We start from the raw sequence: 25,358 nt of genomic DNA, 5'->3' as shown, positions 1-25,358 counted from the left end.
GGTACTCAAGGATAAGTTGGAGTGGGACAGACATTGGGGGAAGTACCCCGCTCGCCCGCCCACCTGGAGAACCTGGACACTTTGCCAGGTAGGCTCGGCGCATGGATGGCGTTCTACTTTCGAGGTGGACACGCCTGACCCTTTCCGAACACCTTCTCTCCTCCGCATCTAGCCATTGATCAGCCACGCTGTCAAATGGAGGGTGGCCAGATTGGGGTGGAGGAAGTGGCCCTGGTCCTGGGAGAGCAGGTCCGGGCAGAGCAGCAACGGCTGCAGAGGGGTCACGAGCAAGCCCAGGAGGGTCCCGTACCAATGTTGCCGGGACCAAGCTGGGGTGATCAGGAGGACGCACATCTTGTCCATTTTCACTTTCTCCAGGACCTTACCAATGAGGGGAAATGGGAAAAGGTATAGAGGAGTTGACCCAACCGTGACAGGAGGAAGGCATCTGAGATCGCTTTCCTCCACCCAGAACAGAACCTGTGGTAACAGTGGTTCTGTCAGGTTGCAAACAGGTCTACTTAGGGAGTTCCCCATGCTCGGAAGAGCTGGTGAGTGACCTCCAAGTGGAGCGACCACTCGTGTCAGGAGGAGAAAACCATGCTCAAGCAATAGGCCTGTGCGTTGTTGATGCCTTGTAGGTGGATAGCCTTCAGGGAGATGTCATGGGCTATACAGAACTCCCAGAGGCTGAAGGCTTCCAGGCAGAGGACCGAGGATCTCGTCCCGCCTTGCCTGTTGATGTAAAACATCGCAGCGATGTTGCCCGTGAGTACTCTGACCACCTTGCCGTGCAGCTGTGAGCTGAACGCCATACAGGCTAAGTGTATCACCCTGAGTTCCCTGACGTTTATGTGAAGGGACAGCTCTGCGGCTGACCACATCCCTTGGGCCTGTGAGTTCCTTATGTGGACCACCCAGCCCAGGTCCAACGTGTCGGACACGGGGTCAGGTCCTGGAAGGGAACTCCCTGGAGTATATTGACCAGGCAGGACCACCACTGTAGCGTGGCAATCACCCATGCTGATACCGAGAGGACTTTGTCTACTTTGTCCCGGGATTGGGAGAACACTGAGGCCAACCAGAGTTGGAGGGACCTCATCTAAAGCCTGGCATGGCGGACCACATACATGCCTACTGCCACGTGGCCCAGGAGCCACAGGCATGGTCCTGGCTGTGGTGACAGGGAACTTTGTGACTGAGGCTATAAGCCCCTTCAGGGTCTGGAACCTGTCCAGGGGAAGGGAGGCTGTGGCCTTGGAGGCACCCAAGATAGCACCTATGAATTCTATGCGCTGCACCGGAACCAATGTCAACTTGGCCTCGTTTACTAGGAGGCGTAGGTTGGCACACGTAGCCAACAGCAGGTCCATGTGGTTCTGCACCTGGGACCGCAAGCTGCCCTTGAGCAGCCAGTCATCGAGGTAGGGGAATAGCTGTACCCCTCGGCATCTGAGGTAGGCCACCACTACCGCCATACACCTGGGCGCGGTGGACAGGCCAAACAGGAGGACCATAAATGGGTAGTGGTCCTGTCCCACTAGGAAATGCAGGAAGCGTCTATGCCCCTCAAATATATGGATATGGAAGTATGCATCCTGAAGGTCCAGGCTCGCATACCAATCACCAGGGTCCAGAGCGGGTATGATACATGACAGAGAGACCATGGAACTCTCACAGAACCTTCTCCACAACTCCCAAGCTGGGAAGCTGACCCACTTCCCACTGTAGCAGGGATAAGGGAAGGGGGGTGAGAGGGTGGGGGTGAGACCAAATTGTAGCGTGTAACCCTGGGAAATGGTGTTGAGGACCCATCAGTCCGATGTTATTCGGGACCATTCCATAAGGAACGCACATAAGCGGTTTCTGAAGGCAAACTTTATTGGTACGAGGGTCCTCTCGGGGGTCACTGGGGTACCCTCCTGCAGCCAGTCAAAAACTGCCTCTTGCCCTGCTGTTTGCCCCTGGAAGGCCCAGGCAGCGGAGCAGAGCGAGACTGCCTCTGAGGTCACCTCTTTTGGGTCCTGGACCTCTTGGAGGCAGGCTTGTATCTCGGCTGGGGCGCAGGGACGAAGGTTTACGTCTTAGGCTTTACCTTGGGCAGAATGTAGAGCCCGAGGGTCTGAAGGGTAGTACGTGAGTCCTTCATGCCATGGAGCCTCCTGTCTGTTTGTTCTGCAAACAGGTCATTGCCGTCAAAGGGAAGATCCTGCATCAGAGACCGTGCCTCCACGGAAAGCCCAAACAGCAATAGCCACGATGCCCTGAGCATGGACATGGCCAAGGTCATGGACCAAGCAGCCGTGTCAGCTGCATCCGATGCAGCCTGCAGAGTAGCCATTGTGGCAGCAGTGCCCCCCTCCACCAGTGCCTTAAAATCCTTCCTTCGGCATTCTGGGAGGGAGGGCCTGAATTTGGGTAGTAACCCCCACAAGTCAGTTACAATCATAACGACTGAGAAGGACCTGGTGGTTGGCCACCTGGAGCAGGAAGCTGGCCGATGAATAAAGCTTCCCGTCAAACGAGTCCAGTCTTTTAGAGACTTTATTTTTGGGTGTGGGTCCTGGCTGATCCTATGATTTACGGACTCCACCACTCGGGAGTTGGGGGGCCGGGTGGGTATAAAGGTATTCGTGCCCTTTTGCGGGCATGAAGTATTTGCACTCTCCCTTTTTTGATATTGGGGCAAGGGAGGCTGGCATTCACCAGAGGCATTGGAGATGTTAGCCACCCCTTCATGCAGCGGAAGGGCCACTCTGCCCGGTACTGAGGATGAGAGCACGTTAAACGACAAGTCTCAGCTTGGAGTTGGAGACTGGATGCTACTTGCTTTAGTAGTTCCTGATGAGCCCTGACGTCCTCCTGCAGTGTGGAGGGGGGTGGGGTTGCAATTGTGTCATCTGGTATGGGGGAGGGGGCTGGTACAGGGCTCTGCATGTCGGCCAGTGCCACAGAATCCAACCCTTGGTCGGACCCCTCATGCGGTGCCGAGAATCCATGACTCGCCGCTCTGTCCCATGGGGGTCTGGATAGTTCGGTTGAAGGAGCCTCCGATGCCCCTACTATTGACTGAGGGCCTTGCTGGGCGTGTATGGAGGGCCAGGGGGTCCAGTGGCATCACTGCTCTTGCCATTGACCCTGGTGCAGCACCGGCGGCACCAGCTGGTTGGGTTGACCCAGCTGAGTTGTAGGGCGCCACGTCGAGATTGGGATTATTAACCACCTATCAGTGCCATGGGAGCGATACAAGCGGTGGTGCCGGGAGCAACATCTGCCACGGGACTGGGACTCCGACGATGAGCAACAGTGCAGCCTTGAGCTGGTACTCCTCGAGACGCTTCGACGCCTGGATCCCCGACAACAGGGAGCTGGAGATCCCCGCTGGGAGCAAAGTGCCTCAAGGCGAGAGAGCTGGAGCTTGACCGGCGACGGCGACAGCGCCAGTGTCAGGAGCAGCTTCGGTAGCTCTGCCAAGAATGGGAGCATTTACAGCATCTGCGCCTGTCCCGCCAATACTCTGAACTCGGCGTGGAGCAGTTCCTGGAACTCCGCTCTGATGGCACCTGACCAAACAACCTGTTGGGCGATGAAAGCAGAGGCTAGGTCCTGACATGACACTAAGCAGCGAGCGAGCCCAAGAGCGATCCCCCTGACCAGGATCTGTGTTGGGTCAGTGTTGACTGATGGGAGTCCAGCGACGGCTTGCCTCAGGAGCGCGGTCCAGGTGCCGGCAGCCCCGGGCACCTGCCGAGTCACAATGTCTTTGGCAACCTGCAGGGCCCCCAGTGTTGAAGGCAGGGCCCCCGCTGTTCATGTTCTGCAGACATTAGGAGAGGCCTGAGTTGATGCAACCGGGCTGCTCCGCTCAACCTGAGTCAGAGCTCTGGAGCCCGGGGAGGGGGAGGGAAACTGGGGCTGCCTGACGTGGGTCTAGCCTCATCTCTTGCTTTCCCTCGATGCCTCTAAGAGGACGGGGCCTCTCTCTGCTTCTTGGACAGGGAGCGGTGTTGGGAGATCGCTGCGCACCGAAGACAAAGTGCCCGGTGCTGATTCCACTTGGTGCACCGGGGTTGGGGCCAGTGCCGACTCCATGACAAGGGCCTGAAGTCTAATGTCTCTTTTTTAGTTCTGCGTTTAAAGGGCCTGCAGATCCTACAGTGGTCACCGATGTGAGATTTGCCCAAGCAGCAGAGCTAATCAGTGTGCAGGTCACTTCTAGGCATCGAACACCTGCAAGACTCGCATGATTTAAACCCTGGGGCCCGGGGCATGCTCCAGCCCGAACACTAACTAATTAACTAAGTTGAAACTTTATTGAACTAACAGAGGTACTACTAACAACTAAACGAGTTATGGGATAAGTTGCAGCAAATTTGGAGCAAGTTGTTCCGATGCACCGTCACTGGCAGCAAGAAGGAACTGAGGGTGGGGAGAGCGTGTGGCTCCCCTTATAGCGCACTATAAAGGAACCACTCCAGGGGTCACAGCAGCACTCCCTCTACGAGTACTGCTGAGGGAAAAACTTCCGGCACCAGTGCATGTGGTGAGCACGCACACCTACTGTTGAATACACATGAGCAAGCACTCGAAGAACCACCAATAAAGCTGCCCCCTCCACACACCCCTGGAAATTGTGACAGCTGATAAGTAATGATTCTGTTCCAAAAATGGCATATCATGGGCAGACATTACCTTACTTTCACCTTACCTTTCTATACTGACGAGATTCTAATGACCTCGGGGGAGGAGGGGGGGAGCAGGAACAGTCATTTTCCTGCTTTTTGCATATTCCTATTTGCAAGAACTCTAGCATCAATATTATACTACCTTTTGATATTAGTGTCTGCCTTTTTGTAAGCAATAACTGAGCAAACACAGCAAGGACTCTGCTGATCCAAGACTGACATTTCTGAGAGCAGCTCCACTCAAAACATTTTTCTTCTTTAGTAAATAGCTCAGTGAAAGGTACCACAGTGACAGTTCCGCAGAAGCCATCTATATATCCACAGAACAAGTTTCCCAGAAACACTACCCTGTTAATGCTCCCATCAAACCTGATCTGAAGGGACATTGGGGCGGGAGGAACGCCGAAGTTCTGTCTACCTTTCAATTCTTATCCTCACCTCTAAGACTGCCAACAAGGGGTCACGGTATGATTACTGACTGTCTGACATCAATCCATTAGGAATCAAACAGATCAACAAGTTTCACTTAGGCCACCAAACTGTCACTGCTGGATTCAGACTTGTGACATAGCAGCAAAAGGCTCTTCTCCAACAGGTATCCCCCATCATTCTCAAAACGTGTGTCATGGTGGCCACCATTCTGCCAGTAGAATTTGGGATTCAATCAAAACCTCTCCTGAACAGGTCAGATGGGTTACTATAAAGGAACACAAAATAGAGTGTGATACCATCTGCAATCTCTGCACTACAAAGTTGTCTCTTGTGAATTTCTAGCATTTTTTAAAACTTCTGAAATCCCCAGCATTCTAAAAGCAGAAAGGAACTCTTAGCAAAACTGCAGTGTTTTGGGTGACCGAGGAAAGAAATCAAAGTTGTTCTAAACTAAGTAGGTAAAGATTCTGGGATTTTTAGGTTAAATGTTCACTTTTTAAAAATATCTATTTAGATCTATATATACCCCATAGATTCATAGGAATGGATAGGACCTCCAGAGGTCATCTAGTCCACTCCCCTGCACTCAAGACAGAACTAAATATTATCTAAAACTACTGGTCACCAACCGGTCGATCGCGATCCGTTGGTCGATCCTGGAGACTCTCCCAGTCAATCGCGATCTCCAGTGGTGTAGTAGGGCCACTAAGGCAGGCTCCCTGCTTGCCCCAGCCCCACACCACACCTGGAAGTGGCCAGCATGCCCCCGTGGCTGGCAGGGATCTCTGCACTGCTCCTGGACCAGCATTTCTCTTCCACCATCCAACCTGCAACCTCCCGGAGCCAGCCCCCCCCATATCCACTCCTGTACCCCAAGACCCTGTCCCAGCTGTGAGCCCCTTCCACAGCCAGCACCTCATACCCCTCCTGCACCTAACTCCCTCCCAGAGCCTGCACCCCTCACCCTATCCTGCTCCCCAACCCTCTGCCCCAGGCTTAGCCCAGAGCTCCCTCCCACACTGCAAACCCCACAACCTCCCTTGGCAATTTATTTCCCCAGATTCCTTTCCACAGTAGTCCTTCCTAGGCAGTCATTTCCAATTTTGCATGTACGCACCAGACTGTTCCTTCCTAAGTGGAATACTTTGCATTTGTCCTTATTGAATTTCACCCTTTTTACTTCAGACCATTTCTCCAGTTTCTCCAGATCATTTTGAATTTTAATCCTATCCTACAAAGCACTTGCGGCCCCTCCCAGCTTGGTATTGTCTCTATGCCATTATCTAAATCACTGATGAAGATATTGAACAGAACCAGATCCAGAACTGATCCCTGTGGGTCCCCACTCAATATGCCCTTCCTGATAACTATTCTCTGGGAAAAGTTTTCCAACCAGTTATGTGCCCACCTTATAGCAGTTCCATCTAGCTTGCATTTCCCTAGTTTATGAGAGGGTCATGCGAGACAGTATCAAAAGCCTTACTAAAGTCAAGATATATCACATCTACCATTTCCCCCCATCCACAAGGCTTGTTACTCTGTCAAAGAAAGCTATTAGGTTGATTTGACATTATTTATTATTCTTCTTGACAAATCCATGCTGTTATCATCACTTTATTATCTTCTAGGTGTTTGCAAACTGATTACTTAATTATTTGCTCCATTATCTCTCTGGGTACAGAAGCTAAGCTGACTGGTCTGTAATTCCCTGGGTTGTCCTTATTTCCCTTTTTGTAGGTTGGCACTATATTTGCCCTTTTCCAGTCTTCTGAATCTCTCCCGTCTTCCATGACTTTTCAAAGAATCTCTAATGGATCAGATATCTCTCTCAGTCAGCTCCTCGAGCATTCTAGGATGTACTTCATCAGGCCATGGTAACTTGAAGACATCTAACTTGTCTAAGCAATTTTTAACTTGTTCTTTCCCTATTTTAGCCTCTGATCCTATTTCATTTTTACTGGCATTCACTATATTAGATGACCAATCGCTACTAACCTTCTTGGTGAAAACTGAAAAAATATTTATGCCATTTCCACATTTTCCGTTATCATTCCTCCACTCCTCATTGAATAATCTCTACTGTCCACAGCACAGCCACAGCCCCAATGCAAAAGCTTCAATTCAAATCCAAACTAGGTGACTGACAGTGACCTCAGGCATGAACAGAGAGACTTATGCCTTTCATAAAAAAAAAGGAGAGAGATTAAAGGGCCTGGTTTTCTTGCACCATTTTCCCCAAATTCTTCATATGCTGGAAAAAAACGGAGGATTTCCTTCCATTTTGCTTAAACTTTATACCCTCACCCTAGAGGCATTCCCTAACAGATACTATCCTCCTTCCAGTTAAGCTAAGGACTAGACTGTTCTCCTACTGACCCCTACGCTACTGCTCTCAAGGTAGAAGGGAAAGTAGAAACACCTACAGTGAGCACTCAGGCTCCCTGAGAGAACAGGAAACAGAGCAAATGGAACATACAGCAGGGAGCATACTGTTACAATATACTGGTCCCAAAATTGCGACAGGGAGGGGACTTGCAGTCTAAGTTTTACCTTTGCTGTTCAAAGCACAATAACTTTATTCAACCTCAGACTCATAGGTCAGAAGGGACCAATATGATCATCTAGTCTGACCTCCTGGGGTTTCTTTGGCCACATGAAAATCCATGTCAAGTGTCAGTATGAAATTTCCAGAACATTATCTGATGCCCCCTTCCCTTCAACTCTGACCTGTGAGAACCCCTATTCCAAGAGTAATAGGCAAATTCAGTTATTACATTGTTTTGGCCAATACGCTACTGCCAGTTGTGCTGAGCTTGCTGTGTGTAAAACCCTCCATACTTAACTCACTGGTATTCCCAAGGTAGTACGAGAAACAGAGACTGCATTTGACAGTTCTTTGTCACTGCTTTAAAATTACTTATTATGGAAGATTTACTGGAAGCTGAAAGAAATGAAGCAATTACATGCGCACACGCACGTACACACCCCCCCGAAAGCAGAATACTGAGACAGTCTATTTGCCTGTGGGAAAAAAAGGGCGAGATTTTACTGAACATGAAGTTTATGAAGAGCTCCAGAAGACAAGCATGGAGTCTGGCAAATGTATTCAAAGCACAGGTCTGGAAAAATCAGGGAGCAGGAGTAACACCACGCCATGTTTCCACACTTTCAGCTAGATCAGCAGTTCTCAACCAGAGTTCCAGGGCCCCTTGGGGAGCCACAAGCAGGTTTTGGGAGGGTCTGTCATGCAGGGCTGGCACTAGCCTTGCTGGAGCCCAGGAAGGAAAGCCAAAGGCTTGCTGTGCAGGGCAGAAGCCCAGGGCCTCGAGCCCCACCATCTGGGGCTGAAGCCAAAGCCTGAGCAACTTAGCTTTGCAGGGTCACACAACTGCATTGCTTGCTGCCCCCCCAAAGCCCTGGCTTTTATATGCAGAAAAATATCTGTTGTGGCATAGGTGGGCCATGGAGTTTTTATAACATGTGGGGGGGTGGGGGCATCAGAAAGAAAAAGATAAGAATCTCTGAGCAAGATAATTTCCCACTGTGATATTGAGTAAGCAGTGCCCATTCCTCAGCCAAGAAAACAGTCCAAACAATCCAGGGCCTGAAAGTGTAAGATATTAACTTCATGGATACTGACTAATACCCAGATGCTTAAAAGCAGCGTGTGGAGAAGGGGCTAAGGCAGATGTCACAGTGATGGGCAAGGTATAAATATGTAGTGGTAGTACAGATATGGGCAAGGAGACCACTTGGGGCAGGACGTTTGCGTTGAATTTACTATGCTCCACTTTCAATATACAACAGTGGAAAGTGGTTTTTTATTTGAGGGCTGGGAGGTGCGCATGCACACTCTAAGAAGTAAGGTGACCTGTAAGTGGGGGGGGTGGGGGAGAGAAATCAGACTTGTGTCCTTTCTGCTTCATCATGATAGATAAAAGGTACTCAAAGTTTGTTTAAGATGGCTTCTTTGCTTTCTTAGAACTCTGTATTAGGAATGCGAAGTTTGCCTGTCCCTGGCTTTGCTAGACTTGCTGGAATTCTCAAATGAACACCAATATTTAAAAGTGAGTAAAGATGTCCCTTCTCAGTTATTTAAGTTAGGCAGTTTAATAGTCAATCAAAATCATTTCACTCTTAGCCAAGTTTCACTCTCTCAATACTGCAATGTCATAACCCTACAACTCTTCAGTCAGACTTTTCCAAGGCAGACAAGACATGAATTTCTAATGAAAAACAAGTATGAATTTCTACTCAAGAAGATTTTTTAAATATCTTTATACAACAAAGCAGATCTGTACTCGTCTCCCTTGCAGTTCACCTTTAAAGGCAAAGAGGGAGTACAGAAGACTCTGAAGATATAACGGGAGGAGGACTGGGCAAGTTTATATTTCCTCAACCATTTATTTGCATTTCTGGAGACAATGTTTTATTCCTTACTGGCTAGAGAGTACCCAATGGTAAATTCCTCCAGTGCAGCACAATGCTGAGAATCTCGCAGGTGGCAGAATCTGTGCATTGCTCTTCCTTGCACACAGAGCTCGCACTTCCTATTCCTCACTGGGGAAAGTCTTGCAGCCATGCCAGTCAACAAAACATTACTCTTTTTCAAGGCAGCTCATGAAACAAAGTGCAAAATGGAGACCTGAAAAGTAGGCTAATAAACACACCCAGCATAAAAATGGAAAGCTCTCATGTCTTGATTATATAAAGGTTTCCTGTTTTCAAAAGAGATCAAACCAGGGTGCCATTTGTTTTCGAAGATCATTCCCACTCCATATGGAACTGCAAGTTCAAATAAAGAAAACGAAGTTCCTGATGGATACTGATTGATGGCAAAGCCACAGAAAAGCTGAGACTTCTGTGTTTCAGAGACTTACATTTTTCTACCAATCTTATCCTACCTCTCCCTGTTTGTTCTGTCCATCCGTAGTATCCCAACACCCAAACTGTCAGCTTTCTGGGACGGGAATTACGTTATTTGTCTGCATGGCACACAGCAGCCCTGAAACCTTGATATAGATAACTTACATTTGGGAAAGTAAACTGCCACAACAACTCAGCAGGCTGAACTACAGCCACTGGAGGACCATTCCACCTAAGCTATTCCATGAACACAGACCTACTATGCATATAGTATAAAGAATTAGATAATTCCACATCTGCTAGTTTTATTCGCTACAGAAAACAGTGTAATTTTATTTTCCAGTCATTTCCCTAGACTCCACGTTTCAGTTTAATCCTGCTATCATGTACTCTTTTAAAAAGTCTATCTTGTCCTACTTTATTTATCCACCAGTTTCTCCTCTAGTGTTTTTTACAACACTCTGAGTATTAGACTTGTGACGTTTCTCTGCATGTCTCATTGAGTATCTGACCTTTTAAAAAATAATTTGATCTAATGGTTTGGTTTATGCTTTGCCGAACGGCTTTACTGCATTTCTGCCCACAACCTGACAGCACCCCTTAAAGCAGTGGTCCCCAATGTGGTGTCCGTGAGCGCCATCGTGCCCACTGGGGCATTTATGTGCACCTGCCTAGTGTCCAGCAGGGGAGAGAAGGCGGCTCTGTACCTGACGGGGAGAGAGAACTCAGGCTGCGAGCACGGTGTTCTCTGTTCCCAGCAGGCGCGGGGCTTGTCTAGTGCCCAGCAGGGGAGACAAGCCGCAGCCCCTCACCTGATGGGAACAGAGAACTCTGGGGCTGCAGACGCTAGTGTTCTTGGTTCCTGGCAGGCGCAGGGCCGCGACGTAAGCTGGAGGGAAGCTGCGGCCCCATGCCCGCCGGGGACAGAACTCCGGGTCTGCAGACTGCGGGCGCCGCTGTTCTCTGTCCTTGCAGCTCCCCTCCGGCTTCTCTCTGGATTCATATATTATGTTATATTAAATATGATGTTTTTCATATTATTTAATGTACAAATACAAAATAAGCCTTGAAAAATTGTTGGCGCCCGCCACACTCTTCTGAAAAAATGAATGTGCTACTGGCCACAAAAAGGTTGGGGACCACTGCTTTAACGTGTACCATAATGTATCTGCAAATACAGTAACTGTCAATATATAGCTGGAATGTAACAAGCCTAACTCTGGATACATGGCAACGGTTTTCAGTGCAGCCTTTAATCATGCTTTGTTAAGTAACACCTTTCTTTCATTGCTCAAATGTTCTGCCACAATCTTATCTGAAACTAATCACTTCTATATGAAAAGATTTAGTGCATCACAAATTTAATAGAGTAACTCAAAGTGATTATATTTTACCTACATAGTAGAACCTAGGAGTTCCATACACCTCAGGAATGGAGAATGGTCTAACTCTGAAATGTTCCATAACATTGAACAAGAGATTATGGACTTTAGCCACATTTGGGCCTTCAGGGCTTCTGCCCCACGGGAGAGCACCAGGGCTCAGAGCTTTAAACCTAGGAGGAACAAAGGGCTTCAGCCCCGCTTTGTCTTTCGGAGGCTCAGGGTTTCAGCCCCTCAGCTTCGTTCCCAACTTCTGCCCTGCGGAGGGTACTGGTGCCACTCCTGGCTTCAACCGGGAGCGGGGGAGGAAGAGCAAAGAGTGTGCCAGGGCTTGGGGCTTTAGCAATGGGGGGAGTGCTGGGGCTGAAACTGGTCCTCCCTTTGTAGCTAAAGCCCCAAGCCCTGGAACCTGAAGCTGGGACAGACACAGGGCTGAAGCCCCGAGCCCTGGCACCCCTCACCCCTGAGACTGAAACCAGGAGCGGAACCGCAGGACTGAAGCCCTGAGCCCAGCGCTCCCATCCCCTATCTAAAGCCCTAAACCCCAGTGCTTCCGTGGGTCAGAAGCTCCCAGTCCTTCCCCCTCTGAGCCCTGACAACGCCCCCGTCCCCTGGGGAAGCTGCAACCCCAACCCCCAATGGCTGAAGTCCTGCGGTTTTGCTTTGTTTTGATTTGCACTACCGCCTGATTGACGACTTCCCATTCCACAGGGTCTGTTCACTGGTGCTCGTATCTTTCAGGTTCTACTGCAGGGGTGGGAAAATTTTTTGGCCCGAGGGCCACATCTGGGTGGGAAAATTGCATGTGGGGCCATGAATGTACAGCTGGAGCAGGGTGTTGGGGTGCAGGAGGGAGGGCAGGGTGTGGGAAAGGGCACAGCAGGGATGTGGGGTGTACGAGGGGGCTCAGAGTAGGGGGCTGGCGTGCAGGAGTGTGTGTGGTGTGCAGGACGGGACTCAGGGCAGGAGGTTGGGGTGTAGAAAGGGTGTGGCAGGGGGGTTGAGGAGGGGGTTGGAGTGCTGGAGGAGTTTGGGGTGTGGGCTCTGGCTTGGCACCACTTACCTTGAGCGGCTCCGGGGTGGCAGTAGCGCACTCAGGAAGGGTCCCGGCCTTGGAAGGGGGCAGAGGGCTCTGCCTGCTGCCTTCGCCCGTGGATACCATCCCTGAAGCTCCCACTGGCTGCGATTCCCCGTTCCCGGTCAATGGGAGCGGGGTTGGGTAGCCTGCAGGCGAGGGCAGTGCACGGAGCCCTCTGTCCCCCGCTCTCCCTGGGCCATGGTGCTGGCCGCTTCCAGGAGTGGTGCGGCACAGGGCCGGGATAGGCAGGGAGCTTGCCTTAGCCCCGCAGCGCCACAGGGGTGGCAACCCCAGCTGGATCTAGCCCATGGGCAGTAGTTTGCCCACCCCTGTTCTACTGTATCTACATGAAAAAAAAAAATCAGAACTGGCATTTGCAAAACTTTGAAGTTTGAAGATGTGCTTGTACTCTTTTGCTTCTCTGGTGAATTACCATCCCATTCTCAATTTGGTTTTTAAAAATAAACTCTAAATGACTAAGGAAATAAATTGCTTAACCATTTTGTACTGAACTGAAGAGAACGAATTAGAAGTAGAGGATTCCTGGGTGCGGGGGGGGGGGGGGGGAGAGAAGATTACATAAATCCATAGTCCCTGCCATGTAATTTGGATTTAATGTGCTGCTATAGGACACTGGGGCCTACAATACTTGTGAAGTATAACTGTTTCAGGAGAAATAGCACCCTGAACTCTGATCCTGGAAAACAAAGGCTTTTCAGTTCTACCTAGATTAGATGTTTCAACCCCTAGTGCAGTGGTTCTCAAACTGTGGGTTGGAACCCCAAAGTGGGTCATGATCTTGTTTTAATGGGGTCCCCAGGGTTGTTAAATTTGCTGGGGCTCTAAACTGAAGCCAAAATCCAAGCCCCACCACCCAGGGCCGAAGCCCTCAAGCTTCGGTGCCCCCTAGAGTAGAGAGAAGAGGCAGCTACAGCTTCGGTCCCCTGGGGTCTCCCAGTAATTAGTGTTGTCAGAAGGGGGTCATGGTGCAATAACGTTTGAGAAACCCTGCCCCAGAGACTTCAATGTCCCTTTGCAAAGGTAATTTTTTGTTTGGAGCTGCTTTCCTATTTCTCAGTGCTTACACAAGTTTTAAGTGGTAACACATTTAAAGTAATCAGTTTGCCCATAAAACATGCCTTTAGTCAGAGTGAAAACTTAATTGTGATTCTTCAGTTTAAGAAAAGAGAGACTTGCACTGGGCTATAAACAATTGCTCTGTGCCTTGAGCGGCCAGGTACTCACCGAGTTGGGGTAGTTCAGATAGCAGATCTGACAAGGCATGTCCTGGGCTGATGACCTTGTGTTCATCTGACGTGTTCGAGACTTTTTACTTGGGTTAATTACATGACACTCAGCAAAAAGTTTCTCCAGGTTGCCATCAAAATACCTGCATGATGCACACAGGAAGGGAGTGAGAATGTAGCCACCACACTTGAACAGAAATAAAACAGAGGCAATAATTATCTAACAATTCTTTCTTTTCAAAGAAGCTAGACACTAATTTTTGATGAATGAAAGAATTTTGCTTGTACCAGAAGACAATTTCAATTCAAATTCTGTGTTAGTGTCTTTGATCAGGTTGTGCTTTTGAGTAAATTGTACTAAATTCACAGTTATGTCCAGAGTTTCAGAAAAAACTGTCAAAGCCCTGTTACTTTTAAAAAGAATAGGTCCACATAATAACTCTTCACTGGAACACTGTCCAGGACTGTACTATAAAGACTTAAGAAACTGCCAAATGTATAACAAAGGAGATTTGGGGGCCTGAGTCCATTTCCCGTGGAAACATATGGGTGTGTCACAGGGCATTGCCAAGACCTCGTGAATTCCAGCCAAGTTAGTATACAAATCTGAGGGAGATTAAGATCGAGCATGTTAGCCTTCGCTTCCTATGATAAAGTAAAACTTAGATTGTGTGGTTATGAATTTGAGTGACAACTAGGTATTGCCTGAATTGAGAAACAGGAACAAAGGCATCTTTCAATAAAATTTCATAGGCCAATTTGATTCAGGGCCAGTAAAGTAAAAGTGATGATATGTTTTGGAATCAAAAAGCTAGTTAGCAGGTGATTCTGTCAGAAAACCTATTTAAAAAAGCAAGTTGTTTTTTAAATTGATATTGTACAGGGCAGTAAGAATGAGACAGGCAAATAAGTTGACAGGACAATTTGATTAGAGTACTTCAGCCCCACAGACAGCAGTTTCCCTGGACTTTGGGAAGATGGGTGAGGGGTGAGTGTATCTGGGCTAGGAGTCCCCATGGTTGGGTTTTGGAGAGGAGGGGGTTCAGGTGTATTGGCTAGGGGGCCCCCTGCAGGAGGGCTCTGGAGGGGAAAGGTTGTGGGTGTCTGTCTGGCCCTCCAATTGGGCTGGGGGGAGGGAGGGGGGAAGAGGGGCAGAGAAACAGGAACTGTGTTGTCAAAATTTGTGTGCGCATCTGTATTGTTACAGACATACTTGCTGACAGGTATTTGGAAATAAATTATCAAAATAATGGAAACTGGCATGATTATGTAGTATTATTTTGACAACTAATATTTGTAGAATTTTAAAACATTGTGCGCAGATTTTTTGATTTTTTTTTTTTTTTGGTGCAGAATGCCCCCCAGTCGTATCTAACCCAGCATCAACATTATAACATGAAGTGTTTTATTAGCTGAGTGGTGTCCCAAGCAGAGAGGCTTAGAATCACAGACTATCACGGTTGAAAGGGACCTCAGGAGGTCATAATGTCCAACCCCCTGCTCAATGCAGGACCAATCCCCAACTGAATCCCCAAATCCCTAAATGGCCCCTCAACGGTACTCTCAACCCTGGGTTTAGCAGGCCAATGCTCAAACCACTGAGCTATCCTTCCCCTATCCCTTCCATGCTCGGAACTAGTTAAAACACACTAATAAAACCAAAGGAGAAAAAAATTTCCCTAGCGATTGCCAATTTGCCATAATTCTTTCTTCATCTTCATTCCCCTCCGCACTTCCCTTTTTAAAAAAGGACCACTTTTCTTCCAAATCCCACAGCCATGGTCACCCCAGTATTTTGATGCCCCTCCTCCTCCATCATAAGGCTGGCAAGTTAAGACCGCTTTGGCAGAAGGATTCAGGGAGATCATCATTCCCTTCTCCGTGAATTACAGAGCACCAAGAGGATTTGACTTTGAAAACACAACATCAAGATATCACAAGATCTTCCATGAGGCTGTGGTAGTTCTCGGTGACCCACCAAGCCAGACAGATGAACAGGTGAACTCAATTCATTGTAAATGGCTCAACATGGGGGAACAAAAAGGGCTATTTGTTGTGATAGCACTTCCTCCCCAACAAAAGTCAGACAATTAAATCCAACGCAGGTGGCAATTGCCCTAAAGTTATCACCATTTGATAGTGATTCAGTAGAACTGGATTTGATTGTCTTAATTCTATTTCCAGCAGACACTTGTCCATGTAGCTAGGTGTGTGGAGAACCAGTCATGGTCAAAGAGAGTCTTTAAAAACCATGTATCCAATTTGCCCCAAATCAAGACATCTGAATGTTGGGCTCTACTGGGAACAACAAAGCCTCCTCTCACTGGGCAGTCAAAATTGCTTGCTGGAAAGAAACACCTGTCTCACACAAAAGCCTGGGACTATGCCAACTGGAAGAAGACTAGCTAACCTCACCATCCTGTCAGCGAGGGCTAACGCTGCTTCAATTGTTCTAGAGCCCAGAAGTTTTCAGCAATTCTCCTCCAGCTGTACATGTATTAAAAGGCTTCACATGCCAAATTAAAAGCTTATTAATATTTTGTAAGTGAAATTCTATTCTCTACCACCATCAACTAAGAATTCTGCTGCTTGTGCACCAGCATTGTTTGCAAGTTCTAATTACAAAAGAAAGGATGTAAAATGAGAACCAAAACTGATTCAATGACCCCCAAAAGGATATCAAAACATTCACAACTGAAGAGATTAAACTGATAAGAACAGACACTACGCATTGATCTTAGCTCCAGGGAGCCGAGAAGCAAGGACATGAGCAAACTTCTTACGTATAATCAGAGAACCGGAAGGGACCTTGAGAGGTTATCTAGTCCAGCCCCCTGCACTCAAGACAGAATTAAGTATTGTCTAGACCAGGGGTAGGCAACCTATGGCACTTGTGCCAAAGATGGAACGCGAGCTGATTTTCAGAGCCACTCACGCTGCCCGGGTCCTGGCTACCAGTGCAAGGGGCTCTGCATTTTAATTTAATTTTAAATGAAGCTTCTTGAACATTTTAAAAACCTTATTTACTTTACATACAACAATAGTTTAGTTATATATTATAGACTTATAGAAAGAGACCTCCTAAAAACTTTAAGATGTATTACCGGCACGCGAAACCTGAAATTAGAGTGACCAGATGAAGACTTGGCACACCACTTCTGAAAGGTTGCCGACTGCTGATCTAGACCATCCCTGACAGGTGTTCGCCCAACCTGCTCTTAAAAATCCCCCAATGGAGGATATTCCACAACCTCCATAGGCAATTTATTCCAGTGCTTAACCGCTGACAGGAAGTTTTTCCTAGTGTCCAACCTAAACCGCCCTTGCTGCAATTTAAACCCATTGCTTCTTGACCTATCCTCAGAGATTAAGAACAACAATTTTTCTCCCTCCTCCTTGTTAACAACCTTTTATGTACTTGAAAACTAAGTCAGAAGTGTCCTATTAGGGCTCATTTAGTCCATTTCCCCAATGTATCATCTATAACAATCCAATTCAGCAAAGCTATTTTCTCAGTGTGTAGGTACCTGAGACTACAGAGGACCCTACCTACAAGCTGGTCATATATGTTGTAGCAAGGACCTTGATTTCTAGCATTGCAGTGCCACAGATTCAGCTAAATTTACGAATTGAGTTTTAATGAATTAAACTTGTTAGATGGTATTCTGGCAGCGGTGTTGGAGAATGGGTTTCTGATCCCTGGGAAAAAGTGCTGGAGAGATTTTAGGGATCTGTCCCCTCACAAGAAGGTGCTGAGGCTTTTAAGAGTGAGATGGGGATGTCTGTCTCCCCTACGTTCCTTTAAGGGCAGGCTGGAGACCTGAACTTCCAGTTTCCCCATCCGAACAGCCAGCTGCTACCCTACTATTTCCAATCTCAATATCCACCACTGCATCCAACAAATGAGCATATTAATTTGACATTATGCCACACCAGCCAGAAGTTTATATAATGATGCTGACATTTCAAATGTCATTAGGGTCATGAGTTAACATACCATTAAGATAATGGGGACAGTTCATATCTGTTACAGCAGTTGTTGGAAGGGGTTTTCAAACCCAGAAACACTGCATAGGTATTAGAGCTCAGTGTAAAATTTCTGAATTCTGCAGGAAGTGGTAAATTTGGGACCACCACAATATATTGGGCCTTGGAACGGTTTTTGATGTTAGTTGAGAGACTAAATCTGATCACAGTTCGTAATTCTCTTCAAATACAGTAAAGATAAGGAGCCAAAAAATCTAGAATGCTTTAATAAACTCATTGCATACCCATTATATTAATTTATTTTATCAATGTCAAGTGTAAAAGTATTAGGCAGGCCAAAAGAGAATTTAAAGAGCAACTAGTGAAAGACAAAAAAATTTCACATACATCAGAAGCAGGAAGCCTGCCAAATAATCAGTGGGGCCACTGGACAATCAAGGTGTTAAAGGAACACACAAAGAAGCTTAGGCCACTGAAGATAAATTAAATGAATACTTTGCATCGGTCTTTCCTGCAAGGGAAGTGAGGGAGATTCCCACACCTGCACCATTCTTTTTAGGTGACTAATCAGAAGAACTGTCCCAGATTGAGGTTCTGGAACAAACTGATAAATTATACAGTAATAAGTCACTAGGACCAAATGGCATTCACCTGAGTTCTAAAGGAACTCAGATATGAAATTGCAGAACTACTAACTCTGGTATGTAACCTACCTCTTTAATCAGCCTCTGTACCAGATGATGGGTGGATAATTTATATGACACTGATTTATAATACAAAAAAGGTGCCAGGGTCTCATGGCAATTACAGGCCAGTAAGTCTAACTTCAGTACCAGGCAAACTGGCTGGAACTACGGTAAAGAACAGAATTATCAGACACAGAGGAACATAATATGTTTTATGAACCCAGTTATACTTTGGGCCTTCATATCCCCCGACAATAAGTTCAACAACTTCACTGCGCCTTGTATGAAGAAGTACTTTATGTTGGTTTTAAACGTGCTGCTATTAATTTCATTGGGTGACCCCGATTCTTGTGTTATGTGAAGGGGTAAATAACACTTCCTTATTCACTTTCTCCACACCAGTCATGATTTTATAAACCTCTATCATTTTCTCCTTTAATAGTCTTTTCCAAGATAAACAGTCCCAGTCTTTTTAATTTCTCTTCATATGGAAGCTGTTCCGTACCCTCAGTCATTTTTGTTGCCCCCTCTGTACCTTTTCCAGTTATAACATATCTTTTTTGAGATGGGGAGACCAGAAATGCACACAGCAGTGGTGTGCGCGTACCATGGATTATGATATTTTCTCTCTTATTATCCATCCCTTTCCTAATGGTTCCTAAAATAGTTAACTTTTTTCCCCACTGCTGCTGCATATTTAAAGGATATTTTTCAGAGAACTAGCTACAATGACTAAGATCTCTTTCTTGAGTGGTAACAACTAATTCAGACTCTACCATTTTGGAAAAAATATTCCTAACTAGATTTACAACACAGATTATTTTGCATTTATCAACACTGAATTTCACCTGCTATTTTGTTGCCCAGCCACCGAGTTTTGTGAGATCCCTTCGTAATTTTTTGCAGTCCCTGGGGGACACCACTATTTACCTCTCTCCACTGTGAAAACTGACCATTTATTCCTACCCCAAGGGTCGGCAGCCTCTGGCACACGGCTTGCCAGTTTATTTACCTGTTGCGTCGGCAGGTTTGGTGGACCGCAGCTCCCACTGGCCGCGGTTCACCATCCCAGGCCAATGGGGGCAGCAGGAAGAGCCAAGGGATGTGCTGGCCGCGGCTTCCTGCCACCCCCATTGGCCTGGGACGGCAAACCACGGCCAGTGCGGCAGGTAAACAAACTGGCCCGGCCCGTCAGGGTGCTTACCCTGGTGAGCCGCATGTCAGAGGTTGCCAACCCCTGTCCTATCCTTTCTTTCCTAGCCTTTAACGAGTTACTGATCCATTAGAGAATCTTCTTGCTTATCCCATGAATCCTTAGTTTGCTTAACAGCCTTTGGTGAGAGACCTTGTCAAAGGCTTCTGAAAGTCCAAGTACACTATATCCACTGGATCACCCATGTCCACATGCTTGTTCACTCCTTCAAAGAATTCTAATAGATTGGTGAGGCATGATTTCCATTTACAAAAGCAATGCTGCCTCTCTCCCTCCCCACAACATATGTTCATCTATGTGTCTGATAATTTTGTTCTTTACCATAGTTTCAACCAATTTGTCTGGTACTGAAGTTAGATTTACTGGCCCATAATTGCCATGAGAGTTCCTGGAGCCTTTGATTTTAAAATCAGTGTCAGATTAACTATCCTCCCGTCATCTGGTACAGAGGCTGATTAAAGTGGTAGTTCTGTTATTCCATATTTGAGTTCCTTCAGAACTCAGTGACTGTTCAATTGATCACTTTGATTCAAAACCTAAAGCTGGGACGGCTCCTCAGATCTGTCACCTAAAAAGAATGGCTCAGGTATGGGAATCTCCCTCACATCCTCTTCAACGAAGACTAGTGCAGATAAATCATTTAGCTTGTCTGCAATGACCTTGTATTCCTTGAGTGCTCCTTTAGTACCTCGATTGTTCACTGGCCCCACTGATTGTTTGGTAGGCTTCCTGCTTCTGATGTACTTAACATTTTTGCTGTTAGTTTTTGAATTTTTTGCTAGTTGCTCTTTGAATCGTCTTCTGGCCTGCCTAATTACATTTTTATATTCATCTTGTCAGAATTTATTATGCCTCTTAATATTCTCCTCAGTGAGATCTGATTTCCAATATTTAATGGATATCTGTCTCTAACCACCTCTTTTACTCTGTTTAGCCAGAGTGGCATTTTTGGTTCTCTGTTTTTATTACTATTATTGGACACATACATTTAGTTTGATCCTCTATTATGGCGTTTTAAAAATGTTTCCATGCAGCTCGCAGGCATTTCACTCTTGTAATTGTTCCTTTTAATTTCTGTTCAACTGTCCTCCTCATTTTTGTGTAGTTCCCTTTTTTGAAGTTAATTATTGGGTGTGTTTCACTGGTATTCTCCCCCCCCCCCCCCCCCCAAAGGCTATAAAATTAAATTTCATTATGATCGCTAGGGTTAAGATTTTGGCACAGGAATTTTTATTAAAATTCATAGGCCGGCAGCCTGAGCCCTGCCACACAGGGCTGATGTGGAAGTCACTGAGGTCTGTTAAAGTCATGGATTCCATCACCTTTGTGACCAAATTATATCCTTAATAAATTACCAAGCAGTTCAGCTATATTCACGTCTTGGACCAGACTGTGTGCGCCATTTAGGATTAAATCATGAATTGCCTCTCCCCTTGTGGATTCCAGGACTAGCTGGTCCAAGAAGCAGTCATTAATGGTATCTAGAAATTTTATCTCTGCATCTCATCTCGAGGTGACACGTTCCCAGTCAATATGGGGATAAATGAAACCCTTCACCCTATTACTGGGTTTTCTGTTTTCACAGCCTCTCTAATCTACTTTAGCATTTCACAATAACAGTCACCATTCTGGTTAGGTGGTTGGTAGTATATTCCTACTGCCGTACTATTATTCAAGTATGGAATTTCTATTCATAGAGATTCAGTGGTACAGTTTGATTTATTTAAGGTTTTTATTATATTTAACAACATTTTCTTTTATACAGTACCACTCCTCCACCAGCATGACCTACTCTGTCATTTGTATACATTTTGTACCTTGGTATTACTGTATCCCATTATTCATCATCTTTTCACCACTAACTATTACTTTTCACCTGAGGTGGTCTTCCTCCTCTCAATGCCAAATTAGTAACAATTTCAGATCGACTATTTCCCCTCTCTCCTTTCAATTTTTGCCAACAACAGCTACACGGTTACAATGTGAAAAGTTTAAAATGACCCTCAACATGTCACACTGCACTAAAGGTTGGGGATAAAATTGGCTCAGAGTTAGAGACACAAGTAAACTGGAATTCTTTAGCAGATTTGGAAGTACTGAGATACCTCCAAGTATAAGTCACATGCTCAACTGTCTTCATATCACAGTTTCAAGCATTCTGGTAATACATGATCCTCAAAAAAAGGGTCAGGGAGTTAACACTGCCAGAAGGGGCCTACCTAAGTCAAAATCATGCACTGATGGGACTGACAGAAGGGAGATTCTGTAGGCCAGACTTTACTCTGACCCCAATACTTCCAGAGGATTTGAGTGAGTAACTAACTACCCATCTAATTGCAGGCTTGTGAACAAATGTGATGCACAGGAAGTAAAATTCAGTTCACTCTCAGCTATGCTATATCTGGAAGGCTCAAAATAAATGAAATTATTTTTATTCCATCTATTTCCTGCTTCAAGACTTTTAGCCACACCATTTTGAAGAAACTGATGTGACTATTTAAATACTCTTGGATGCTGCGTGAAGAGAATTATAGAAATAGGCGAACAGACAATGAAGATGTACGACATGACAACTAGTTACAAGGATTTGGTAGGCAGTTTGGATATCCAGGTCAGTGTTTTTAAAAACCACATTTTCCTAGTACAGGATTACTGTATTTGTGAGTCTCTCACTCTGGAAAGGGATTATGTAAAAATAGCACCTGCTTACTGAAAGAAGAGATCTGTTCCCTGTACACAATCAGTGATATCTATTTATTTTAATGACTTTTTTTCTGCAGAAAAGTAACTAGAACAGAAGATAGTGTCAATCCCAGAAGAACAGGACAATTTACATTCCACTGTAAACAGCAATGTATCAGACAAATTTGTAGTAAAGACCTTCAGGCTAAGACATTTAGTCATTTCTCAAGCTCTGAAAAATCTGAGTAGAAACAGTCTGACATGAAGTAGTATTGAGTCTTACGTAGCGTCTCCAATTGAGTGTTTCTTACAACGTTGTATTTTAAGTTTTTGCATTAACTATCAGACCCAGATTCCTGTGCAATGGAATTATATGAAATCTAATTTGGGTAAGTGTCAACCAATATAGCAAATGAATTCCCATTTACGAGCTTGCAGGATATCAGCTATCCAGCACTGAATCATGGTCTTAACATCCAGTTTTAGAACTAGAGAATTTAAATCATGCCCATTCTTCACACTTGATAAAATTATGCTCATTGGAGAGTACAGGCATTAGGGAGTCCATCTTTTAACTAACACATTTTTGTTGCCCGTCTAATCTACATGAGGTTCAAGGACACCATTAGGAAGAACATTTCATATTTAGCAAAACCAATTTCACTAGGAGGGTAGCCAAGCACTGGAATGGGTTACTTGCGGGGGAGGGGGGTGGAATCTCCATCCTTAAAGTTTTTAAGGCCCAGCTTGCCAAAGCCCTGGCTGAGATCGGTCCTGTTTTGAGGAGGGGGTTGGACTAGACCTCCTGATGTCGCTTGCAACCCTAATCATCTATGATTCCATGATCCTCTTAGTAACAACAAGACTCAATCTCAGAACTCACATGCTATTAAGCAACTTCCCTGATTTAATGGGAGTTATTAGCAGATGATAGTGTAAATGCATTTTCAAGTTCTCTTTTCAACTAATCTTTAGTAAACAGTCATTCTGATCGCAATTTGCACATGAAAAGTTCATTCAAAAGGTATTTTCTTCCATGTAATAAAATTCTGTACTTAGACTGGAGATCTGAATACAGTAAAAGCTTTTTTAACCGGCATGCTAGGAGAATGGGGGCAGTGCCAATAAATTAAAAAAGACGGTTACTCACCTTTGTAACTGTTGTTCTTCGAGATGTGTTGCTCATCTCCATTCTAGTTATGTGTGTGCGCGCCGCGTGCACAAGTCTCTCAGAACTACTAAACAAGCGGGTTGCCCAACTCGGCTGGACGTACCGAAGGCGCGTGTTGTACCGGAACGAATCGCCTATTCAGTGAGGCTGGGGAGGTCGACGGATTCGAGGTTGGGAGTCGGCTGCGGGAGCCACGTGCATGAGCAGTGCTGGGACAGAAGGTGCGGAGATTATCGGGTCAGTGAACGGGACACGCTGTGCGGGAGTGGACAGGTGCAGAGGAGAAAGCATCGGGATTGTAAGAGGCGTTGGGAGTGGGAGCGCCAACAGGACGTGGGGTGTCTGGTGAATCATGAATGGCCATCTGTTGCGCTGACAGAGGATGGTCGTATCCAGGTGGCTTGCCAAGTAACTTACCCCACGACGTGCCGGGGGTTCAGGCGAAAAACCTGTCAGGCATGAGATCCTCGGTTGGAAATGTCTCCGGCGTGAGGGAAAGTCAAGCTGACAAGTGGTTACCGGGGAGACTGTAAGGGCAAGATCGCAGCCTTGTGGAAGGGGATGCAGTGGCCGATTGCAGTAGCGCACAGGTGTGGTGGGGGTCCGGCTTAGACAGGCTCTCTGTCTGCGTGCTGTTTGCACGGGAAGAGAGAGGGAGCTCTGACACAGTGTGCGCCGCGGGCAAGGCAGGCACTGGATTGAGGCTTATGGGACCGGGATGACGGTGCAGACGTTGTCGGTGCGCGGCATGTTGGGGTGCCGGCAGTCAACTTAGATGTTCTGGCTGGCGGTGCCATGGCAGGAAGCAGCATGAGCAGGAGCTACCAGGCGGCATGCAGGCGAGGAGCAGGATGGATTCGACAGCTTGCGGGAGCGGATGACGGTGCCCGCGTTGTCGGTGCTGGACAGTTGTCGTTGCGATGATTCAGACTTAGAAACCTCACTGGCTGCGGTGGCAGTGGAGAAAGCGGAGAGGAGGCTCATACACGGGAGAATGCGGGGAGCAGGCAGGCATGGAATCAACGGAAGCGGGACGGAATCAACAGTGCGGTGTCCAGGTCTCTGCAGGTGTTGTGCAGGCGATCTTACGAATAGCTTCTGGCTTGCGGTTCAGTTGGAAAAGAAGCAGCAGGAGCCGGGACTCGACCAGGATGTGCCGGGGAGCGTCAGGCCACTGGGCAGAAGACGTCGTGGGTTCGACTCAGAAAAGAGGGGCGGTGCAAGTGACTTCGGTGCCAGTATGGCCGGTGCGGGAGGGGGTCCGTTGCGAGAGGGCGCTTCTGTCGGAGTACATGCGCTGGGCTGCAGAAGCGGAGGGGAATGAAAGTGCGTCCGTTTTGTTCTGGTTAAAGCCTGAAATGCACTTAGCGTGAAATCTGCCGTCCCGAGGCACCTAGCAGGGTCGTGTGATCTCATTCAGCCGGTCTAGGTGTCCAAGCACAGTCTAAGAACCGGTCAGCGGGCATGGCTCCGGCATAGTTGCGGGGAAGGGGTACTCCCGACCTGTAACTATTATAAACAACCTATGCTAGTAAAGAAAACGCATAGTATATGAATAAAGGATTACTGATATAAAGCTCGAGTAGCAGGGAAGCGGGAGTCAGCTAAGTGCGCTCCAGTGTTCAACGACCGACCGGGCGGTAAGAGGAACTGAGGGCGGCTGGGTGGCAGGGGTATATATCCGACACATAGCGGGCACTCAGGGGCGCCTGCGACACGAGTGTTTTGCTAGGGTAAAAATTTCCGAGAACGTGCAGCACGCGCAACACCGAATGGAATGGATATGAGCAGCACTCGAAAAGAAATCTGGTTAACTCAGAAGGAGGGGCTGGCAATTTGGGAAGGTGCATGGGAGGGGCTATGGGATAAAGGCTCTGGAGTAAGTCGGATGGGCTTGGGTGCCTTTTTTTTTTTTTTTGGGGGGGGGGG

General features: G+C 46.8%; 1 protein-coding gene and 1 non-coding gene across 5 annotated transcripts in view; both read right to left on the bottom strand.

Moving 5' to 3' along the window:
* ARIH1 (ariadne RBR E3 ubiquitin protein ligase 1) overlaps positions 1-25,358 on the bottom strand; it is a 152,513-nt gene that overhangs the window by 58,124 nt on the left and 69,031 nt on the right. For all 4 annotated transcript variants that reach the window (XM_075069479.1, XM_032805327.2, XM_075069481.1 and 1 more), the window contains exon 3: positions 13,689-13,833. In XM_075069479.1, coding sequence (XP_074925580.1) covers positions 13,689-13,833 — 145 coding nt within the window. The remainder of the gene's footprint in view (positions 1-13,688; positions 13,834-25,358) is intronic.
* Positions 16,266-16,453, bottom strand: LOC116839432 (U2 spliceosomal RNA). The gene has a single exon (XR_004377141.1). It is a non-coding gene; the product is annotated as a U2 spliceosomal RNA (small nuclear RNA).

This window comes from Chelonoidis abingdonii, chromosome 9 (assembly GCF_003597395.2).
Source record: "Chelonoidis abingdonii isolate Lonesome George chromosome 9, CheloAbing_2.0, whole genome shotgun sequence".
Taxonomy (NCBI): domain Eukaryota; kingdom Metazoa; phylum Chordata; order Testudines; family Testudinidae; genus Chelonoidis; species Chelonoidis abingdonii.
This window is presented reverse-complemented; position numbering and strand designations above follow the sequence as displayed.